We start from the raw sequence: 20230 nt of genomic DNA, 5'->3' as shown, positions 1-20230 counted from the left end.
TAGCGGATAGCAAGTCCTGTCTGCCACCACTTACATGGATGAGTTGGTGGTTATAAGCTCTCTGCTATGGCCGGGGAGTGACCACTTACTATTGCATCTATATTTCCTAATAGAGAAAATAGAAAAGGCTCCTTCTAGTTTGCTTTTTTTATATCGTCTTTTAAAGTGTACCTGTCCTTATACAAAACTTTTGACGTGTCAAAAGTTTTGATTGGTCCGAGTCTGAGATCGGAAGATAGAGCGGAGAGAGGACCGCAGCTACGCAAGTTAAAAAAAAAGAGTCGGGCTCCATAGGAGCTCATTATAAGCGGATGCGGATGTGCTGCTGCTGCGGTCTTCTCTCTGCTCTTTCTCCCAATTGGTATGGGTCTGAGAACTCAGACCCGGGCCGTTCAAAACTTTTGACATGTCTCTATGACAGGTCAAAAGTTTTGTATAATGACAGGTACACTTTAAGTGTTGGTCACTGCAATTGTTGCATTAATACTTGTTAAAAGGGTACGCCGTCAAAAATACTTTTCTTTCAAACCAGCTGGTTTCACAAAGATATATAGATTTGTGATTAACGTCTATTTAAAAATCTCCAGTCTTTCCATACTTATCAGCTGCTGTATGTCCTGCAGGAAGTGGTGTATTCTTCCCAGTCTGACACGGTGCTCTCTGCTGCCACCTCTGTCCATGTCAGGAACTGTCCAGAGCAGTAGCAATTTCCTCCTCTGGGACAGTTCCTGACATGGACAGAGGTGGCAGCAGAGAGCACTGTGTCAGACTGGAGAGAAAACACCACTTCCTGCAGGACATACAGCAGCTGATAAGTACTGGAAGACTAGGGATTTTTTAATTAGAAATAAATTACAAATCTATATAACTTTCTAAAACCTGTTGATTTGAAATAAAAATATTTTCGCCACAGTACCCCTTTAAAGTGCACAAGTAAAAGCAATAGGAATAAGTATTGGTCATCTATATTCTTTATTATCATTCTTACAATAATCCTAAAGCCTTCCCCTTGTTACAGGTTTGGTATCACGTTTGCAGCAGTCGTGGAAAAAGTTGTTACAACACCAGACTGAAGGAAGATGGAGGCTGCACCATTTGGTACAATGAGATGCAGGTATTTGTTCATCCTCCTTCTTGCTTATTCTTTAGTGTACAATGTCTGCAGCTCTTAGTAATCCACTTTCCTCAGGAGAAGAGTAAGGATGCATTAGTCATCCGGTCCCAGAATCCCTGATGGAACATAATCACTGTAATAGCACTGTAAAAATACTAAATATATTCCTCCATAAAATAAAATGCAGAGTGTTAACCCATACCGGGATGTTTTCCACATATACAGGAGGTTTATTGCTGCATTTCTTAAAGTGGAACGCCAGCAAATCATTTTTTTAGTGTCAGAATGTTATGTGGATTTGTAATTTACTATTAAAAATCTTCCAATACTTATCAGCTGCTGTATGCCCTGCAGAAAGTGTTGTATTCTTTCCAGTCTGACACAGTGCTCTCTGCTGCCACCTCTGTCCATGTCAGGAACTGTCCAGAGCAGGAGAGGTTTTCTATGGGGATTCTGTGGTTCTAGGTTTTCTACAGGGATTTGCTGCAGCAGAGAGCACCGTGCCAGACTGGGAAAAATACACAATTTCCTGCAGTACATACAGCAGCTGATAAATTCTGGAACACATGAGATTTTTAATAAAGTAAATCACAAATCTATATAACTTTCAGACACCAGTTGATTAAAAATAATAACAATAATAATAATCTGATGGCCTTCCCTTTAAAGGCACTTTTTCACCATGGAAATGTTACCTAAGCTATCAGCATCACGTTCTAGAGCAGGAGGGGCTGAGCTGATATACATATGTATGGGAGAAGATTTAGTATAACTCGTAACCTATTGATTGGAAATCCTGCTCTTTCTGGGTTAAGGAGTCCTGTAGATAGTGGCACTTAGTGATAGGACCGCCCACTAGACTCCTTAGCATAGAAAAATCACAGATTTCAATCAATAAACAAGTTATACTGAGTATCCCCCCCCAAGAAAAAAAAAGAAGCTATATATCAGTCTTCCCTCCACCTTCTCTATAACCCAATGTTTGTAGAGAAGACTGCATGTACAGTGTAACAGGTCCCCTGCTGTGTTATATGTGTCCTTTGGAATCTATATCTGTTACTTATTAATAAAGGTTTATTCCTGCCTATTATGTGACTGTGATTCCTCTCTTCAGCTGCTTTCAGAAATCGAGGAGCACTTGACCTGCACTATTTCCCAGGTGGAGCCTGACATGAAGGTGCCCCTAGACGAGTTTGATGGGAAAGTGACCTATGGACAGAGGAGGGCCACTGGGGGTATGTTCACTGCTGTTCAATCCATCATTACGTCTACATTTAAGGCCCTATTACACCAAGCGATTATTGGCTGTATTTCACCGATAACTGGCCGTTCCAGTCGATAATCGTTTGGTGTGATAGCTTATGGAGAAAGGAAACGATCACGATGTGGGCTGATCATTGTCTTTGAACATGTTCAAAAAGAACGGCAACTATAGCAATGGTCTGCTGGCTCCATGTAATAGGAGTGGTGGCAGCAGGCCGCAGCTATCTTCTATGGGCCGCATCGACGATCTAAGGATCATCCAGGCAGCCTCTCCTGCTCCTCCCCGCTCTATGTCAGTGTGTGCAATAGCACAAGCAGCGAGCAGGGAATGAGGGCACTCGCTTGCTTCTTAAAGCAGAACTGTCATTTCAGGGTCATTTTTCTGAAAACAATAAATATCTATCGTACAAGTGATTTTAAGAAACTCTGATAGGTTTTATTTAGCAAAAGAGTTTCCTTCTGTACTGAAAAAGCTGTTTTCCTAGCTCCCCCCTCACTTCAGATGAAGCAGGTTTTCTGTGTCCATTATGCTCTTATGGAGAGTGGAGGGGCTCAGAGGAGTGAGTGAGCACAGAGCAGTCCTGCACAGCACAACGCCCTGCACTCCTCCAAGAAGTTCCTAGATGAGCACTGACCTTTCTGACCCCTGAATCCAGCATTTTAGGTGCCCAGACAGTCTACAAACAGCTGACCTTCATGTGTCTTCTTCCTGCTTGCTCATCTCTCTCGGCCCCTCCCCCCTCCATAGGATATAGTGGACACAGCAGAACCTGTCTTCACTGGCTTCTCTGTAACGACGGCAGATTTGCCTGATAATGTACAGATAAGAAGTGTGTGTGGGGGGGAGGCTGGGAAACAGCTTTTTGCCTAATAAAACCTATTATGGAGTTTCGTAAAATTGCTTATACTACTGATTTCTACAAAAAATAAAATAAATATGACCGTTACACTTTAAAATTGGGCCTTGTAATAGCCCCCCACCCCCCCACCCCCATTTGGGAAGAGAGACCTGTTGTATTTATTTCCCAGTCCCAGCTTTAGAGCCATCTTACTATAAACATGAGGAGGAGCTGTCTCCTTGCTATTCGCCTGGTCCTATGACTTGCCTGATGGTCACAGCTGCTCCATGAATCACTAGATCCTTCTGGTTATCCTCTTTTTCTTCTATTTGTTTCTTTTTTTACATTTTCACCTCTCCTCTGTAGGTGGCCTGTATAAAGGACATGTAGAAATGTTGGCACCGACTGTACAGGAATTGGCTTCCCTAGAGAAGGAGGCCCAGACGTCTTTCTTGCACCTTGGATATCTCCAGAACCAGCTCTTCAGAACCTTCTAATGTGGGAGATGTCACCTGATGAGCTTGTGTGGACCCAGCAGCTGAATGCTCCGCTATACTGACGTGCACTCATCCAGCTTGGATAAAAGATGATTCGGACATTTACTCTTCTTTCATTGGATTTTTCCTCATTTTTTTCCGGTCCGTACTAGACTTTAATTTAATAGAGATACAACATGTAGTTCTGTTCCGTTCACAGTGTTTGACGTTGCTCAGTGCATGCAGTGGAAAAAATAAATGCATCTAATACAAATTTGGTGATTTGTGATTTCTAGAATTAGCTTCTTTTAAAGGGAATCTGACACTAGGTTTATGTTGCTTTAAATGAGGACGGCATAAACTAGTGACAGAAGTGCTGAACAGATTGATGTATTACTTAGCCGCTCTCCTAATATGCAGGAGAATTGGAATCTTGCCACACCCCTCCCCCCACCCTCCAGCTGCTGATTGACAGTTGTCTGCCTATACACAGCATGGATAGATAACTGCCAATCAGCAGCTGATAGGTGGAGTTTTCTGCTGCTCATGAACATCCAGGACTACTGAGCTCATGCACATAATGGAAAGGACTACTTATTGTCCATGTTATTCAGGAGCATATCTCTGGATAAGTGATAAATCATTCTGTTCAGCTTCTCTGTCACTAGTTTATGCAACTCTGAGATAGGACGGCATAAACCTGGTGACAGAGTCTCTTTAAGGTCATGTAACAGGTTGGTAATGGATAGAGGTAATAGGGGGCCTTGCCGGTTCTTTAGGTGCAAAAGGGTTCCTCAGCGAATGGGCACCTGGGGCAGTGCCTGGCGTTTAGACATGTTCTAAGGGCAGGATCCCGTGAATGGCCTATGCTGTCAGTCTCATGTACAGGCCTTGCATGGTTCTCTGCCACTATAATGCATTATGTGATGATGAGGATTTCGTCTTTCATCTAAGATTGGCATGAAATCAGAGACGCAGTACGCGCCTTCATCGGGGAACAGATGCCAGATTATGATTCCAAACCACATGATTCTGTAATACGGCAAGGTCTGAGGCCAGTCTCACAAAAAGCCCCAAAACATGTTGTTTTTTTTTTGTATGGGAAGAAACCAAAGAACCAGTATACAGATTGTTGAAAAATGTTGTTTAGAATTGAGTGAACTTACAGCCTAAGGCTGTATCCATGTTTTCCAGGCAGTCCTAGGGCTGCATCCAACATCCCCAGACTGCAGGAATCAAATGCCCATCATTAAGGTTCGCACAAACCCAAACTTTTGATCGTCTCGAATGTTGTCCTATTCATTGTTTATGGTGAACTGTTTATACAGTGCATGGGTGGAAATGTGACCCTGTACAATAGGGGAACTCAACGACTTTTAGTGAAGGTCTATTGTCAGGTGAAGGTCCGAGCTGAATATCATTAGTAAATGTGTTGCGCTCCCCCAGTAGTATATAGCCCCCCTGTGTGCTCCCCCAGTATTATATAGCCCCCTGTGTGCTCCCCCAGTATTATATAGCCCTTATATAGCCCCACTGTGCGCTCCCCAGTAGTATATAGCCCCCCTGTGTGCTCCCCCAGTAGTATATAGCCCCCCTGTGTGCTCCCCCAGTAGTATATAGCCCCCCTGTGTGCTCCCCCAGTAGTATATAGCCCCCCTGTGTGCTCCCCCAGTAGTATATAGTCCCCCTGTGCGCTCCCCCAGTAGTATATAGTCCCCCTGTGTGCTCCCTCAGTAGTATATAGCACCCATGTGCTCCCTCAGTAGTATATAGCACCCCTGTGCTCCCCCAATAGTATATAGCACCCCTGCTGTGTGCTTCCCCTTCCATATAGCATATAACATAAAAAAAACAAACACATACTCACCTGCGTCCAGGCGTCTCCTCTTACACTCTTGTGGCTGCACTGCAGTGGTCACAAGAGGCCTGGCGCCCAGTGACATCACTCGAGTGTCGAAACCAGAGACAGGACAGAGCAGCCTCTTGTGACCGCTAGGGAGGGAAGACGATGGCTCCCTCTCTGTCAGTGCTGCTCCTGCACGGTAACTAAGAGTGCTCGTTATGAGCGCTTATAGTGTGCAAAGGGGATCAGCGCAGCTCAGTATACAGGTATACTGAGCTGCTGCAGGGGTCTGGACATCTAGCCTCCGCGGTCCACCAGTTGAGAAACCCCTGCTGTACAATTTTTATTCCATATGGATTTATTCCCACAATCCTCTTTGCTTGTATGTGAAGTGAAAACCAACTGCCAGTACTAATGGGACCGATCATGTGACCGGGATTGAACTGAGCCGACCTAGTGTATGCTGCCGGCCGTAACCAAGGGCAACAGGTTATTAAACAAAGCAGCACATGGGGGATCAGTGAGTCTATAGCTGTCCAATAATACATTTTAAGTAGAGTTTGTACATTGGAAATATGTTTCATTGAGCACAATGCATCGTATAGACCTGTTTTTCTTTGTGACACCATCCCTTTAACCCTCTCCCCCTGGCTAACCATTGCAGTGTTGGGATAAACATTGACCATGGCATCCAAGGGGTTAAAGCATACTTACTGTTTAAAATATTTTTAAGATAATTTTGTTTCATTGATGCTTCAGTTTGGTGAGAAGGGGATTGTAGAGCCAGCGGTACATACAGGTAATTCCTTTAGCTTGCCTGTCCAGTAAATGCGCAGCCCCTAGTCCTCTCTCCTCTGTGCTATGACATAGCTGGGCTGATGTACAGTGCCATGGCTAGCATGTGGAGGGACTATAGGTTACTGATGCACTAGGTTTGTAAGGTGCTATATGAGCAAGAATGAAATAAGCAGCATAGCTAGTAATGAGTTACAATAAAGGGGTTCCCCGCCGAAAATCTTTTTACTTTCAAATCAACTGGTTTCAGAAATTTATATAGATTTGTAATTTACTTCTGTTTAAAAATTTCCAGTCTTCCAGTACTTATCAGCTGCTGTATGTCCTGCAGGTAGTGGTGTATTCTTTCCAGTCTGACACAGTGCTCTCTGCTGCCACCTCTGTCCATGCCAGGAACTGTCCAGAGCAGGAGAGGTTTTCTATGGGGATTTGCTACTACTCTGGACAGTTCCTGACATGGACAGAGGTGGCAGCAGAGAGCACTGTGTCAGACTGGAGAGAATACACCACTTCCTGCAGGACATACAGCAGCTGATAAATATGGGAAGACTGGAGATTTTTAAATTAAAGTAAATTACAAATCTGTATTACTTTCTGAAACCAGTTGATTTTGAAAGAAAATGATTTTCTCCAGAGTCCTCCTTTAACATGTATATTATAAAGCATGGTAGATAACGTAAAGAGGTTTTGCATCAGCTGCAGGGCCGAAGCTTCCTCATCCCTGTATTTGTGTATTCAGCTCACAGAGCATTGTCTAGACTGGACAGGAGGCGTCTCCTCTTCTAGGATTCTCCTCCGCTGACGGCAAACGTTCAGAAAACCGGTGAGGAAGAGGAGCATGAAGCACATTAGAAAGTTCTAGAACTTTTCATTTACACCAAAACTGGAAAATCCCTTTAAGTCCTTATATTCAATTTACAAGTAATGTGCATTTTGGCAAAATTCATCTATGAGCAGCACCCGGGGCTATGATGCAACCTGCAATATTGGGCTACATGTTTGGGCCGTCTCGGCGCTTCCTCCTCTCGTATGAATAAATGCGAGGAGATATTTGGCCTACTTTCCCAGCTCGGCTGATGTCGCCATGGCAACACGGCTTTGTTTATCCTGGAGGATTGTCAACAAGTAGCAATAAAGGGCCAATCCCATTACAGCCTTGTGACCCAGCCCCGCAAATATACAGTATAATTGATGGGATGTGCGGCTATTTTTAGCAACCGCTCCTGCCTGCACTTCCAATCGCGGCCACATGATGGCGATAGAGATTCATTCTTTGTATTCTCTTTCCCTGTCTGGGTTCTTCCATACAGCTTGGCTGGAGACGCTTGGTTTAGTTTTCCAGACATGCAATTTATTTTTTATTTTTTTTGGTTCAGTTACTCGACATTATTGCAGTGGTTCTGAATGCTATAATAATACTACAATAATAATAATACAAACTAACGTTACACGCGTCTATGGGAATATTATAATATTAGGTGTATGATTATAACTGGAGAACGCGATTATATAATAGCGGTATATGGCAGCTCCGAATGACTGTGCCCTGTTCTATAAATAAACCGGCCGCTGCAATCAGCGTCTGCCCCCCCGGGGGGCGCACCCAGATATACGCACATTACTCAGTATCATAGGACGATAAATATTCAAGGAGGTTTATAAGATGCAGAAGGAAATGTATGCAAGCTGTGATAAATGATACAAGGCTGGCGGAGGGCACTATGAGGGTTAGAGCGCCCACTGTGCCACCCTTATACCCTGATGGGTAACCTAGAAAGAGACAACCCAAGTATTATACATGATTTATGTGGGCTCTCGTATCCGAAGCTCCAGTCAAGGCTAAAGGGCTTCTCTGTGCCCCTGCTGGGTCAGTATCTGTACAGTGGTTAACCATCAAAGATAATAGTCACACCACAGAGTTTTTCTTTTTAATATTCATTATTCAGTATATATATATATATATATAATTTAATTGCTCCTTTCTGTCTAAAAAAAATCCTCTCCTTCAATTGGGTCATGTGATCTCATGGTGACCCCCTATTACATGTGTTTCTGTGCTCTCAATGGGGTCACCATCTTAGTCAGCAGAACCCGTACAATAAACAATGTGGTCCCAGAAAGTTGCAGAGATTTGTAATTTACTCCTATTAAGAAAAATCTTTGGTTTTCCAGTACTTATCAGCTGCTGTATGTCATGCAGGAAGTGGTGTATTCTTTCCAGTCTGACACAGTGCTCTCTGCTGCCACCTCTGTCCAGAGCAGCAGCAAATTTCCATAGAAAACCTCTCCTACTCTTCAGACTGGAAGGAATACACAATGTCCTGCAGGACATACAGCAGCTGATAAGTACTGGAAGACGAGATTTTTTTTAAAAGAAGTAAATTAAAAATCTCTAGCACCAGTTGATTTAAAAGGATTTTTTTTTTGTGAACTACCCCTTTAACAACTATTTTATGGTCAGCTCAAAAGATGCAACAAACAACACAAACAAATTATCCTTAGTGGTTTGATCATTGCCTGCATACACGCAGAAAGATTATCGCTTAAATAAGAACCACATAACCATTTTTTTTTTTTTTTTACAATAATAGGGCCCATATTATGGCTGCAGGTCCGAGCTCGATCACAGGTCTGACAGCTGTCAGTTCGGTTCATCAGACCTGCAGTCAGGCCGGGTCTTGGGTACATAATACATATACAGACCATACACCCGTCTGTGGTAAGCCTAGCTATGCATCTGGTTGACACCAATTTGATGCCATTGGGATAGCTGTTGAGAGTGACTTCATATGTATCACTTCAAATATATGACGGTTCCCGTCCACCTCAAATACCCACCTGCTGAACTTATATTACACCAGCAGCTATATATCCTGATCTCCCCATATACATGAAAAAGTCCATGTACTGAACAAAAGGACGTTGTTTGGAATGACAGTGACTGGATACATGACAGCGACCATTTATAGTGACCATTTGCAGTGACCAGATACATGACAGCGATTATTTAGAGTGACCAGATAAATGACAGCGACCATTTACTGTGACCAGATACATGACAGTGACCATTGACAGTGACCAGATACATGACAGCGACCATTTACATTAATACACAGTGGAGGGTAAAGAACTATAATGTAGGTGAGCGCCATAGAAGCTGTGAGCAGGATCAGTGCCGACATCTTCTGGGAACTAACCGCACAAGACACAACCTTATAGTCTGCCCTGGTTACTAGAAGCAAGTTATTTTCTCATCAGTCGATTGTTTAATAGTTTACATAAAGCTCCGACAGCCTGTGTGCGAGTTATTAGTAACCCCGGGTGTCACATCACATAGCAGGAGTCTGGCTGGATCACAAACTACAGCGAAACGGCTGCTGTACTATAAAAACACAGCAAAGCACTGACTCCGCAACTAGACTTGGGTAAAGAGGAGCTGTCACTAGGCCTATGCTGCCTTTAATGCTGAACCACTTCATTCTGCTCAGACGTTCTCCTAATATGCAGGAGAGGGGGCTTCATGCTGCGCAGCTCCCTCTGCCCTCCGGCTGCTGATTGACAACTGTCTGCCTATACACAATATAAATATATACACAATAAAGGTAGTCAACTGCCAATTAGGGGCCGTTAGACAGAGTGTGCTGGTGCTTATGAATATCCAGGACTACTAAGCACAGGCACATAATGGAAAGGACTACTTATTCTCCATGAATCAGCTGCACAGAACAATGTGATACATCATTCTGTTCAGCTTCTCTGTCACTAGTTGATGCTACTCTGAGATAGGACGCCATAAACCTACTGACAGAGTCACTTTAAATAGATGCTCTTAGCCTCTGTTTAGGAAATATGCAAATTCCCTATAAAATAACAATTCTAGACTGTCTAGTTCTGCAATTCATCTGTTATTCCTTCTATAAATATATAAATATCCTGAGACTTGGGGGGGGTCCTTATATAATCTCAAACTGTCCAATCAGTGCTGACAGTTCCAGGCTGTGTAAGAACTGTGGACATAGGTAACCCACAATTGTCAATATATTTATGAATTTCCTGAAGGTATAAAAGAGGAGCCTCCATATATACCAGATATCTATAGAAAATTAATAATGCCTTTCCCAATGGCACCAAGAGCAACAATGCCCAGAACAAATATCCCTTATCTATCCCTTATCCGTCCCTTACCTATCCCTTATCTTTCCCTTATCTATCCCTTATACATCCCATACCTATCCCTTATCCACCCCTTATACATCCCATACCTATCCCTTATCTTTCCCTTATCTATCCCTTATACATCCCATACCTATCCCTTATCTTTCCCTTATCTATCCCTTATACATCCCATACCTATCCCTTATCCACCCCTTATGAATCCCATACCTATCCCTTATCCATCCCTTATGCATGCCATACCTTTCCCTTATATTTCCCTTATTCATCCCTTATGCATCCCATACCTATCCCTTATCTATCCCTTATCCATCCCTTATCTATCCTTCACCTATCCCTTACCTATCCCTTATCTTTCCCTTATCTATCCTGTAGCTATCCCTTAGCCATCCCTTATCTATCCCTTATCATTAGAACTTCTTCTAGCATTTCCCTTCTGTTGTTTATGCCATGCTTGGTGTAGCCAATAAAAAGAGACATCCTGGTGAAACCCTTTAAATTGCTTTATTGTGAACAATCACGTCCACTTAGACCTTATTTACTGCCTCTGTCTCTTTTCCATTGATGCCCTTGGCCGTCCTCACCCTTCTCACTTTGCATTGGCTTAAATTTTAAGAGGTTGTCCAGGCTTAGAAAAACATGGCCGTTTTCTTCCAGAGATAGCACCACTCTTGTCTCCAGTTTGGGTGTGTTTTTGCTACTCCATTCCAGTAAATGGACCTTAAAAAAGGTTTTCAACCTTAAACTAACTTGTCCCCTCCACAGGATAGGGGACAAGTAGGAGATTGAGTTGGGGCCAACCTCTGTACCCCCATCCCTCGTACTATTTGTTAAGAATACAGTTATAGGTACGGCATGTGACCCGCGGCTCTATTCATTCTTATAAAAAGCGATTTTAAGAAACTCAGTAATAGGTTTTATTAGGCAAAAAGCCTCTTTCTGTACTCAAAAAGCTATTTTCATACACCCCCCCCCCCCACACACACACAATTTTTATCTGATCATTATCTTCATTACAGTGGAGCAAAGTGAAGATGGGTTCTGCTGTGTCCATTATAACCTATGGAGGAGGGAGGGGGGCGAGGGAGATGAGTGAGCAGGGAGAGCAGAGAAGCAGCCCTGCAGTTTGGAGACTGTCTGGGCACATAAAATGCTGGATTTACAGGTCAGAAAGGTCAGTGCTCCAGTGTTGTGCTTTGTGCTATACACCAGCTGTTTTTCTCCTCTTCCTGCTCCCTCCCCCCTCGACCCCTCCCCCCTTCATAGACCATAATGAACACAGATAAGTGAGGGGGGAGGCTGCAAAACAGCTTTTTGAGCACAGAGGGAAGCTGTTCTGCCTAATAAAACCTATTACAGAGTTTCTTATAATCGCTTGTACTATTCATTTCTGCAAAAAAAAAAAAAAAAAGAAGTAAATCTAAAGGACGGTTACACTTTAATACTGGTTTTGCAATGTGGCTGTATTATGGAGCGTTATACACCATATATCCCAGCCCGAGAAGTGACAGCTCTCTAAGAGAACGAGGCACAGGAGAGACCTTAGCGAGGTATTGCGTCCTGACCGCGTAAACTGCCGCCTTGTATTTGCTTCATTGGTTTTATTGATCTGTGTGTCACCTTTAATGCGCCCCGTTCTGCAATGTGTTCACAATATGTAATATGGCACTTTCTGATGATTAGCGCTATGAGAGAGAGAGGTTTCGCTTGCTAATTGCTTCGCTCCAGCTTGTCGGCTGTGATTCATGTTGACTGCCAGTCAAGGCTCGGTTATTGTTAGGTGAACGCTCTAACCACGCAGGAACATCTTGTGACAGAACACTATTGTACATATACCCTTCACTTGGCAACCCACAGGATGTCTGAGCACATCATATTCCTCACATTTCCCTCCGCACAGTGATGAAAATAAAGTCCATTGGGGGGGGATGGGTGACTAACCCTGACATCTGTCCCTATAGAATATATATCATTTTAATAATGATACATTTTTTATATATTACAAGTTGACCCAAAAAAAGCTTTCAAATCAACCGGTGCCAAAGATTTGTAATTTACATCTATTAAAAAAATCTGCAGTCTTCCAGTACTTATCAGCTGCTGTATGTCCTGCAGGAAGTGGTGTATTCTTTCCAGTCTAGAGATCTGTAGTTTTTCTATGGGGATTTGCTACTACTCTGGACAGTTCCTGACGTGGACAGTGGTGGCAGCAGAGAGCACTGTGTCAGAATGGAGAGAATTCACCACTTCCTGCAGGACATACAGCAGCTGATAAGTACTGGAAGATATGAGATTTTTTTTTTTTTTTTATAGAAATAAATTACAAATCTGGCACTTTCTGAAACCAGTTGATTTGAAAGATTTAAGTTTAAAAAAAAAATTAACTGTCTAACATATAAAGAGTGTAAAGAGAGAGGTCATTGTGTAGGAAGAGGCAATCACCTAATGTAATAGTTCCTGTGATATATATATATATATATATATATATATATATATATATCACAGGAGCTCTCTTCCTGCACAATGACCTCTGCCCTCTCCACAGGTCACCAAGCATGCCCACAAAACTCTCCTATAGAAGTCAATAGGTTGTTTTATTAATAACGTTTCTCACGACTGCTGTAAAGCGCGTCTATAAGCTTAGATGAAAGCAGCAGCTCGGAATCGATGGCTGCCCTTATAACCACATAAAGAAAATCTAATTTAAAAAAAAAAATCTACAATTGGAAGATAAAAGAAAAGACTTGCTATGTTTGAGTATATTTCCTCCTGAGCGCAGTGATCAGGGCAGGTTAGTGTTATTCTAATACAACCTGCTATAGACGTCTGAAGATACTTATGAGCGGCATTTCCCACATAAATCCCAGCTTACACAGTCACTTCATGTGGAGTAGGAGGAAGAGAGGGCATGCTTCACAGGGATTGCCCACCGAGCTGTTCACGTGTGTTAGGAAAAGCAGATGATGAAAATGAGAGAAGCAAGAGAGAAAAATCAGCTATCGGTATAGCACAACCGGATATAAAGCTCACCCCCAAGAGCAGCGCTCACACAGTGAAGCATGGACATGGCGGCGTCAGGCTTATTCATTAGCAGGACCTGGAAAGATGGCTGGGATTAAAGGGAAGGGGAATGGCAGGGAATGTAGGACAGCTCTTGAGGAAAACCCCATTTTGGTCAGGGATTTGAGACTGGGACAGTTCACCTTTAAGTAGAACAATGAGGGAGATTTATCACACATGGTGTAAAGTGAGACTGGCTCAGTCGCCCCTAGCAACCAATCAGATTCCACCTTTCATTTTCCAAAGAGTCTGTGAGGAATCAGAAGTGGAATCTGATTGGTTGCTAGGGGCGACTGAGACAGTTTCACTTTACACCATGTTTGATAAATCCCCCCAATGACCCTAAAAGTACTGCGAAAGCTACACTTGGGGGGTTAAAAGGAGAAGTCCGGCCATTTAAAAAATTTTTTTCTTCAAAATACAGGGTAGGAGGAACATAAAAACTATCCAGACTCACCTCTCCCCCGGCCTCTCCTGATCGACGCTCCAGGACCCCCACTGGTCTTCAGGATCTCCACCAGAGCTGACCTCATGACCACACTGATGGACTGGCTGCTCAGCCAATCAATGACTGGTGCAGGACGCCGCTCCAGTCACTGATTGGCTGAGCAGGGTGTCCATCAGCCAGGACAGGTCTCGGGGTAACATGCCTTCCAGCAGGAGGTCTCGGAGCCGGTCACATGGAGGATCACGGGGAGAGGTAAGTAAGGAGTGGTTGTTCGCCCACGCCCCTGACGCCTGTCAAATTTTAGCCAGGGCTAAATGAAATGTCGTGGAAGACTCTCGCCTGAAGCCGTGTCTCAGTGGAAAAAAGGTTTGGGGCCACTGGTCTAGACAAAGCTATAATGTGTAGGAGGCTCAAAGTTCTTTCTAGAATCTTTTTTACTCACTATTCTAGCTGCAGTGGGAGGTGCAGGGTCCTTGAGATTCTTAAGCTTAGCAGCCATAAGGTCCTAGGCCCAGCCTGAAGCCTAGTAAGGTCCCGAGATTATACATATTACCCAACAATCTGTACAGTAGATTAAGTAAAGATTTAAACAATCATAATAAATGATGATACAGAGAACTCCAAACTTTGCTGTCCATAAAAGACAAATAGTACAGTCCTCCAAATTCAAAGCTGAACTCATCTGAACATATCCCCTCCCAGTGAAAGGCTAAACTAACTCAACCCGATCCAGCGTCCATCTCCTCTATGCTGAGAGGTCGGCCTGTGCAAACTCCTCCCCTCTCCAGAAAGTTCTCCGACTAGTTGTGTGTATATGCACATTAATAAGTGCACTGGTAAAACATTGCTGACAACCAAACCTTAAAGGGGTACTCCAGCGCCGACAATCAATCATAAACATAGTTTTCCCACTTACCATCCTCCCTGAATCTGTCTCCGTTTGAATTTCCCCGCTGTTTGCAGGTCCATGAAGCTCCAGTTGGTGTCTTTATTTTATCTTTACTTCCTGGTTTGGGGTTTCCCATGAAGCACTTTGTCTTCTGTGATGTCTAACTGGCTCTGTAAAACTGTTAGATGGCTTACATCTTGCTCAGCCAATCAGAGCTGAGCAACCAGAGTGATCTGACAGAGGATGGCTGGCCTAACAGGGCTTAGACCCGCCTCCCTCTTGATGATGTCATTGCCATAAAATGGCCGCCACAGAGCAGCTTGGGGTCAACAGTCATTAGGTAGGAATGAGTTTACTTCACTTCCTGGTGGGGGGTTGAGGGGGGAAAAGATAGGGAAGGGGGGCAGATAGGTGATTAAAGCATATTACAAAGTTATATAACTTTGTAATGTGTTTCAATTACTGGGAAAAAGCTTTTCGCCGGAGTACCCCTTTAGGTGCAGTTACGATGTATAAAAAAATAAAAAACAGTAAAAAATAAAACAAAACATAACAATGCATAAACCAACCCAAAGTCTTAGTGGGACACTGCGGAAAAATCTGGCCACAACTTGCCCTGACAAAATCAGTTGTTTTGTCTTATAAAAAAACTTCTTTAATATTCTCATTCACTGTCTACAGGCAGAGGTCTCGAAAACGACGAGAAACCGAAACAAAAGTGCATTACAAGGTGGTACTTGTACAGATATGTTTACATACATTAAAAGGGTACCCAGCGATATTTTTTTCTCTCTCAAAATGATTTCACAAAATTGTATAGATTTATCAAATACTTCTATTTTAAAAAATCTCCAGTATTTACCAGCTGCTGTATGTCCTGTAGGAAGTAGCGTATTCTCTCTAGTCTGGCACAGTGCTCTCTGCTGCCACCTCTGTCCATGTCAGGAACTGTCCAGAGCAGGAGAGATTTTCTTTTCAATCTTTATTGAAGTTTTTTTTACAACAATACTTGGTAGCCGAGTGGTTTTTATAAATGTGTGTCCTTGTACTATCAGGAAATCAGCATCACTGCTATGGAATGGCGGTGTGTCTCTGTCTGTCTGTCCGTCTGTCTCTCTCTGTCTCTATGTCTCTGACTCTCTGTCTGGGGGGGGGGGGGGGGATCCTCCAGAGTACACAGCTGTCTATCTGGATTAGTAGCAGTGCAGGCTCCTTTGTGTCGGGGTTACTCCCAATCATGGCAGATTATATTTGGAAGCAGAAGTATAATCTTTATCATACTGTACAGACCCCTATAGCCGGGTTTATGAATGTAAAGCACCATCATCAGGTTACAGATACTGTAGAGCTCAGGCTCATACTCCAATTGTGGTGAGCCCCCGGATGATGATGTTGTAGCGGTGGGACGGCCGGTCACTTGCTGGATGTGACGCCACTACTTGTGGTGGATGGCCGAGATACAGACGGACCTTACGGGTTTTGACACGTGATGCTAGTGCCTGGTGGGCACACAGGTGTGAGGGCACGCCTGCTTATAAGGAGTAAGGCTGGCTGTACCCTTCTCCCCTGTGGTCGGTGTCCTGTCGGGTTGCTGCCGGGTCCCTTGGGATAGTGTAGTCACAGGTGGTCAGAGCGGTGTAGTGTCCCTTCCAAATAGTGGTGGGACCCGCCACCCACAGAAAGTCCCAAGGTTGTGGTGTATATGCTGTGCAGGTGGTGGTGAATAATGACAGACTATAGTGATAACGTTGACTTGGTATACTATCAGCAAATGTGCAGCAGGTAATACAATGGATCTTGATATTCACTTGATACAGTTCCAATAAATACTCGAACATAGAACCACCAGATCCGTGTGATAAGTGCTGAGTAGGATAAAGTAGAGTTGTACTGAGGTAGCATAGTAGAGAGGAGGGTGCCGTGAGAGTCTTAACTCAAGGAATAATGTGCTCTGCCGGGATGTTGGAGTATATAGAAGAATACTTGTAGAAGAATAATAATAAGAAGAAAACAACCTGTGCCCATGTATTGAATTTCCTATAGTCTTTACACCACCTGATGCCCACTAGCTTTGGCTGAACCGTACTAATAGGTGACACAGGCCCCAGACCTTGTTACCTGGGATGAGCAGAGTGGCGAGGGTTTCCTGCTGACACTCATGTTGCGAGATGGAGTTCATAGACTTTCCAGTAACTTTGCTCCACCCGGATCAGTTCCTAGCTCTTTGGCTCTTTAGTGGATACTGTCCTGCACTGTAGTTACTTCTAGTTCACGGTGTAGGTTAAGATGATCTGTTGGCTAATCCTCTCCTGAAGGGTTTAGCGCTACATCACGCAGCGTGGGGATGCTTCAAGAAAGAAGTTTGTAAGAGGGCACTGCTCTGCGTCCTACCCAGGCGGGGTACTGACTAAGACTGCGACTTGTTAGGGGGGGGACCTGACAGAGGGCCAGGGCCCAGGTAGAACCACTGTGGAGAGCTATCTGAGCAGCGTCCTTTCTCCACAGAATCTTAACTAAGACTCTCTAGACTCCTTCTGCTCATTCCAAAAACTGCACCAGAAATAATCTGATCAGCACCAGAATCAGCAGCTCTGACGCTACAGGGGCATAACAGCAGGTTTCCCATAGGGTCCTGACCTTAACTTGGGCCGTATTATATAGTTATTAGAGATGAGCGAGTAGTGAAATATTCAACTTTCGAGAATTCGAATTGAATAGGCACCGATATTCGACTAATCAAACGAGTATTCGATTTCATTATAGTCTATGGGAAAAAAATTCTCGGCACTTGGAAATCAAAATTCGACCACTTGGAGGTCACCAAGTCCCCCATGAAACCTCCCTAAATGAAGCCAACACCTCCGGAATAACACTGGGACATTAGGGGGAGTATGCCTGGATGCACCCAACACCCCAAAATCGCAGTATAATGCCACTCTCTGCAGTTGCGAAGGAAAAATATTTGTGACCGCTTTACGAACATTTATGGCAATGTTCACACATTTTGTTCGTATTTCTTGCGCAGTGTTACATACATGATTCCAATGTGCGTCCGCAGAGCGTCATGTTATTTGCGCATATCACGCGTAATGCTGTACAAACGTTACTGGAACAGTATGTATGACGTGCCTTTTACTGGGCTACTGGAACAGTATTTATCAGGTGCCCTTACTGGGCTACTGGAACAGTATGTATAACGTGCCCTTAGTGGTGTTAAACAGGGACACTATAAGTCACTTGTACACACAGGGTCCTGGAATGAATACACCTGCTGCTGATGCTGCTGTTATATCATCTATGTCTTAGCACTGAGAAGCTTTGGATTCAGAGATGACCTTTTCGCCGGCGGGAGCCAAGTATTTAATATTCAAGGTCATGTGGTTCAGCCATCCAATGAGGGTAGACGCCGTTTTCGCGCTGCGTGCGTACTCCCAGGGTCCCTCACGGCCTCCCTGCATGGTCATTGGATTAAAAAAACTGCGATGGGAGGGCTTTCCAATGTTTGCTGCGTATTCGCCTCACTACTCGATTGAATTAGAATCTTGTTTGGGTTGTTTGTCCATTTGTTAGTTTTTTTTTTTTTTTTTGTTCTTCTACCCTGACATCTCTGTTTGTATAATCCAGTGCTGTGTGCCTCATCCCTATACTGTTACGTCACTGAGTAGACAGTGGACAGTTCCTGACATGGACAGAGGTGGCAGCAGAGAGCACTGTGTCAGACTGGAAAGAATACACCAATTCCTACGGGACATACAGCAGCTGATAAGTACTGGAAGACTGGAGATTTTTTTTTTTTTTATAAAAGTAATTTACAAATCTATATAGCTTTAGCTTTAAGTCCCAGTAAAGTCAGTAAATACAGCTACTTATGTAAGGGAGCTGTGTACTTGTGTGTATACAGACATATATCAGGGCAGTGTAAGACACCGCTAGGCCCTTTTCTTTCTATGTCCTTAAATCTTTCGCAGTCAGTCTAGAACCCTGTGTGGGTGTTACCATTATGAATAGTCTGAGAAGACAGGCGAAACCACAGAAGAGGAACGCGCTGCGTGACAAAAACCGACCTACTCCTTTCAACTCTCGCAAGCAATTGTGTTCCGGCTCAGGCCGCCATTATACCATTCACACTCTCTTTCAGCCCAGAGCTCAAAGGTAACAGCCGACTCTGGAATGAACTATGATTTCCCTTTCTTCTCCTTATAGCCAGATTGATAGTTTGATGTGAACGAGGTCAGACTGGATCGGTCTATAGCAAGGTCACCGTTCATGCTGAATAAAGCTGTCTCGGACATTTTATAGCCGGTGAAATTGGAGGAATGTTGGTTTTAATTACACCTACTGCCTAGTATGAGACTCTCTACAAGTGGAGGATCTGCTGCGCCAGTCCCCGGGACCCCCAGATAGATTATATGGCTGACTGGTACCATATGTTACCGGAGGATGACATTAATACTTGCTGCTGCTGAGGAAGATAGAAAGAAAAAAAAAACACGTCGGGAACGTATACCTTGATGTAAAAGATAAAACCATCTTTTATTTGCAGAGAGTCCGTCGATGTAAAGAAATGAATTCGATGGCAGAAAATAAAAAAAAGTTAGCGGGTTGATTTATGAAGTTATTTCCAATCTATGTGGTGTTACTGACAAGAGGCACATTACTAGAGGAAGAGAAGAAGAAGAAGAAGGGAAAAAAGGTAATTGAAAATTTCTGCCGGGCGGCTCGGCGCTTTGGTTATTAACTCTTGTTGTTGTACAGATAACCCTGCGAGGAATCTGCTGAGACAGAAGCCGCTATTGTCGCCCTGTGATGCGTGAAGCCAGGATTGTCACCGTGTCAGGCGAAAAATCGGACAATGGGAGCTGTGCACTTGCTGGGCTCGGGGACGTCTGACTGCTGTCTCCTACAGGTGCTCCGTCTCTCTGGGGACTCTGGGAAATAGGAAAACTGGTGTTTTTCCCGCAACGTAAATGGAACCTGTTATTACTTTTATTCTGCCTGATCCCTTACTACTTCTTTCTACCAGACTGCACTGATGGATCCCAACTTGGTTGGGTATAAAATCCAAATCCAAACAGCCTAGCCCTTATTTAAGGGGTACTCCGGCCAGAATCTTTGACTTTCAAATCAACTGGTTTCAGAAAGTTATAAAGATTTGTAATTTACTTCTATTTAAAAAATATCAAGTCTTCCAGTACTTATCATCTGATGTAAGTCCTGCAGAAAGTGGTGTATTCTTTCCGGTCTGACACAGTGCTCTCTGCTGCCACCTTTGTCCATGTTAGGAACTGTCCAGAGCAGTAGCAAATCCCCATAGAAAACCTCTCCTGCTC

General features: G+C 43.7%; 1 protein-coding gene across 2 annotated transcripts in view; it reads left to right on the top strand.

The window, feature by feature from the left end:
- The window catches only part of DDX1 (DEAD-box helicase 1), a 38077-nt gene extending 34111 nt beyond the window's left edge, over positions 1-3966 (top strand). For both annotated transcript variants that reach the window (XM_069973149.1, XM_069973148.1), the window contains exons 24-26: positions 1019-1114; positions 2229-2349; positions 3583-3966. In XM_069973149.1, the coding sequence (XP_069829250.1) occupies positions 1019-1114; positions 2229-2349; positions 3583-3713 (348 nt within the window). In that variant the 3' untranslated portion in view covers positions 3714-3966. The remainder of the gene's footprint in view (positions 1-1018; positions 1115-2228; positions 2350-3582) is intronic.
- Positions 3967-20230: the final 16264 nt, after the last annotated feature.

The sequence above is a fragment of the Dendropsophus ebraccatus genome, chromosome 6, assembly GCF_027789765.1.
Source record: "Dendropsophus ebraccatus isolate aDenEbr1 chromosome 6, aDenEbr1.pat, whole genome shotgun sequence".
Taxonomy (NCBI): domain Eukaryota; kingdom Metazoa; phylum Chordata; class Amphibia; order Anura; family Hylidae; genus Dendropsophus; species Dendropsophus ebraccatus.
This window is presented reverse-complemented; position numbering and strand designations above follow the sequence as displayed.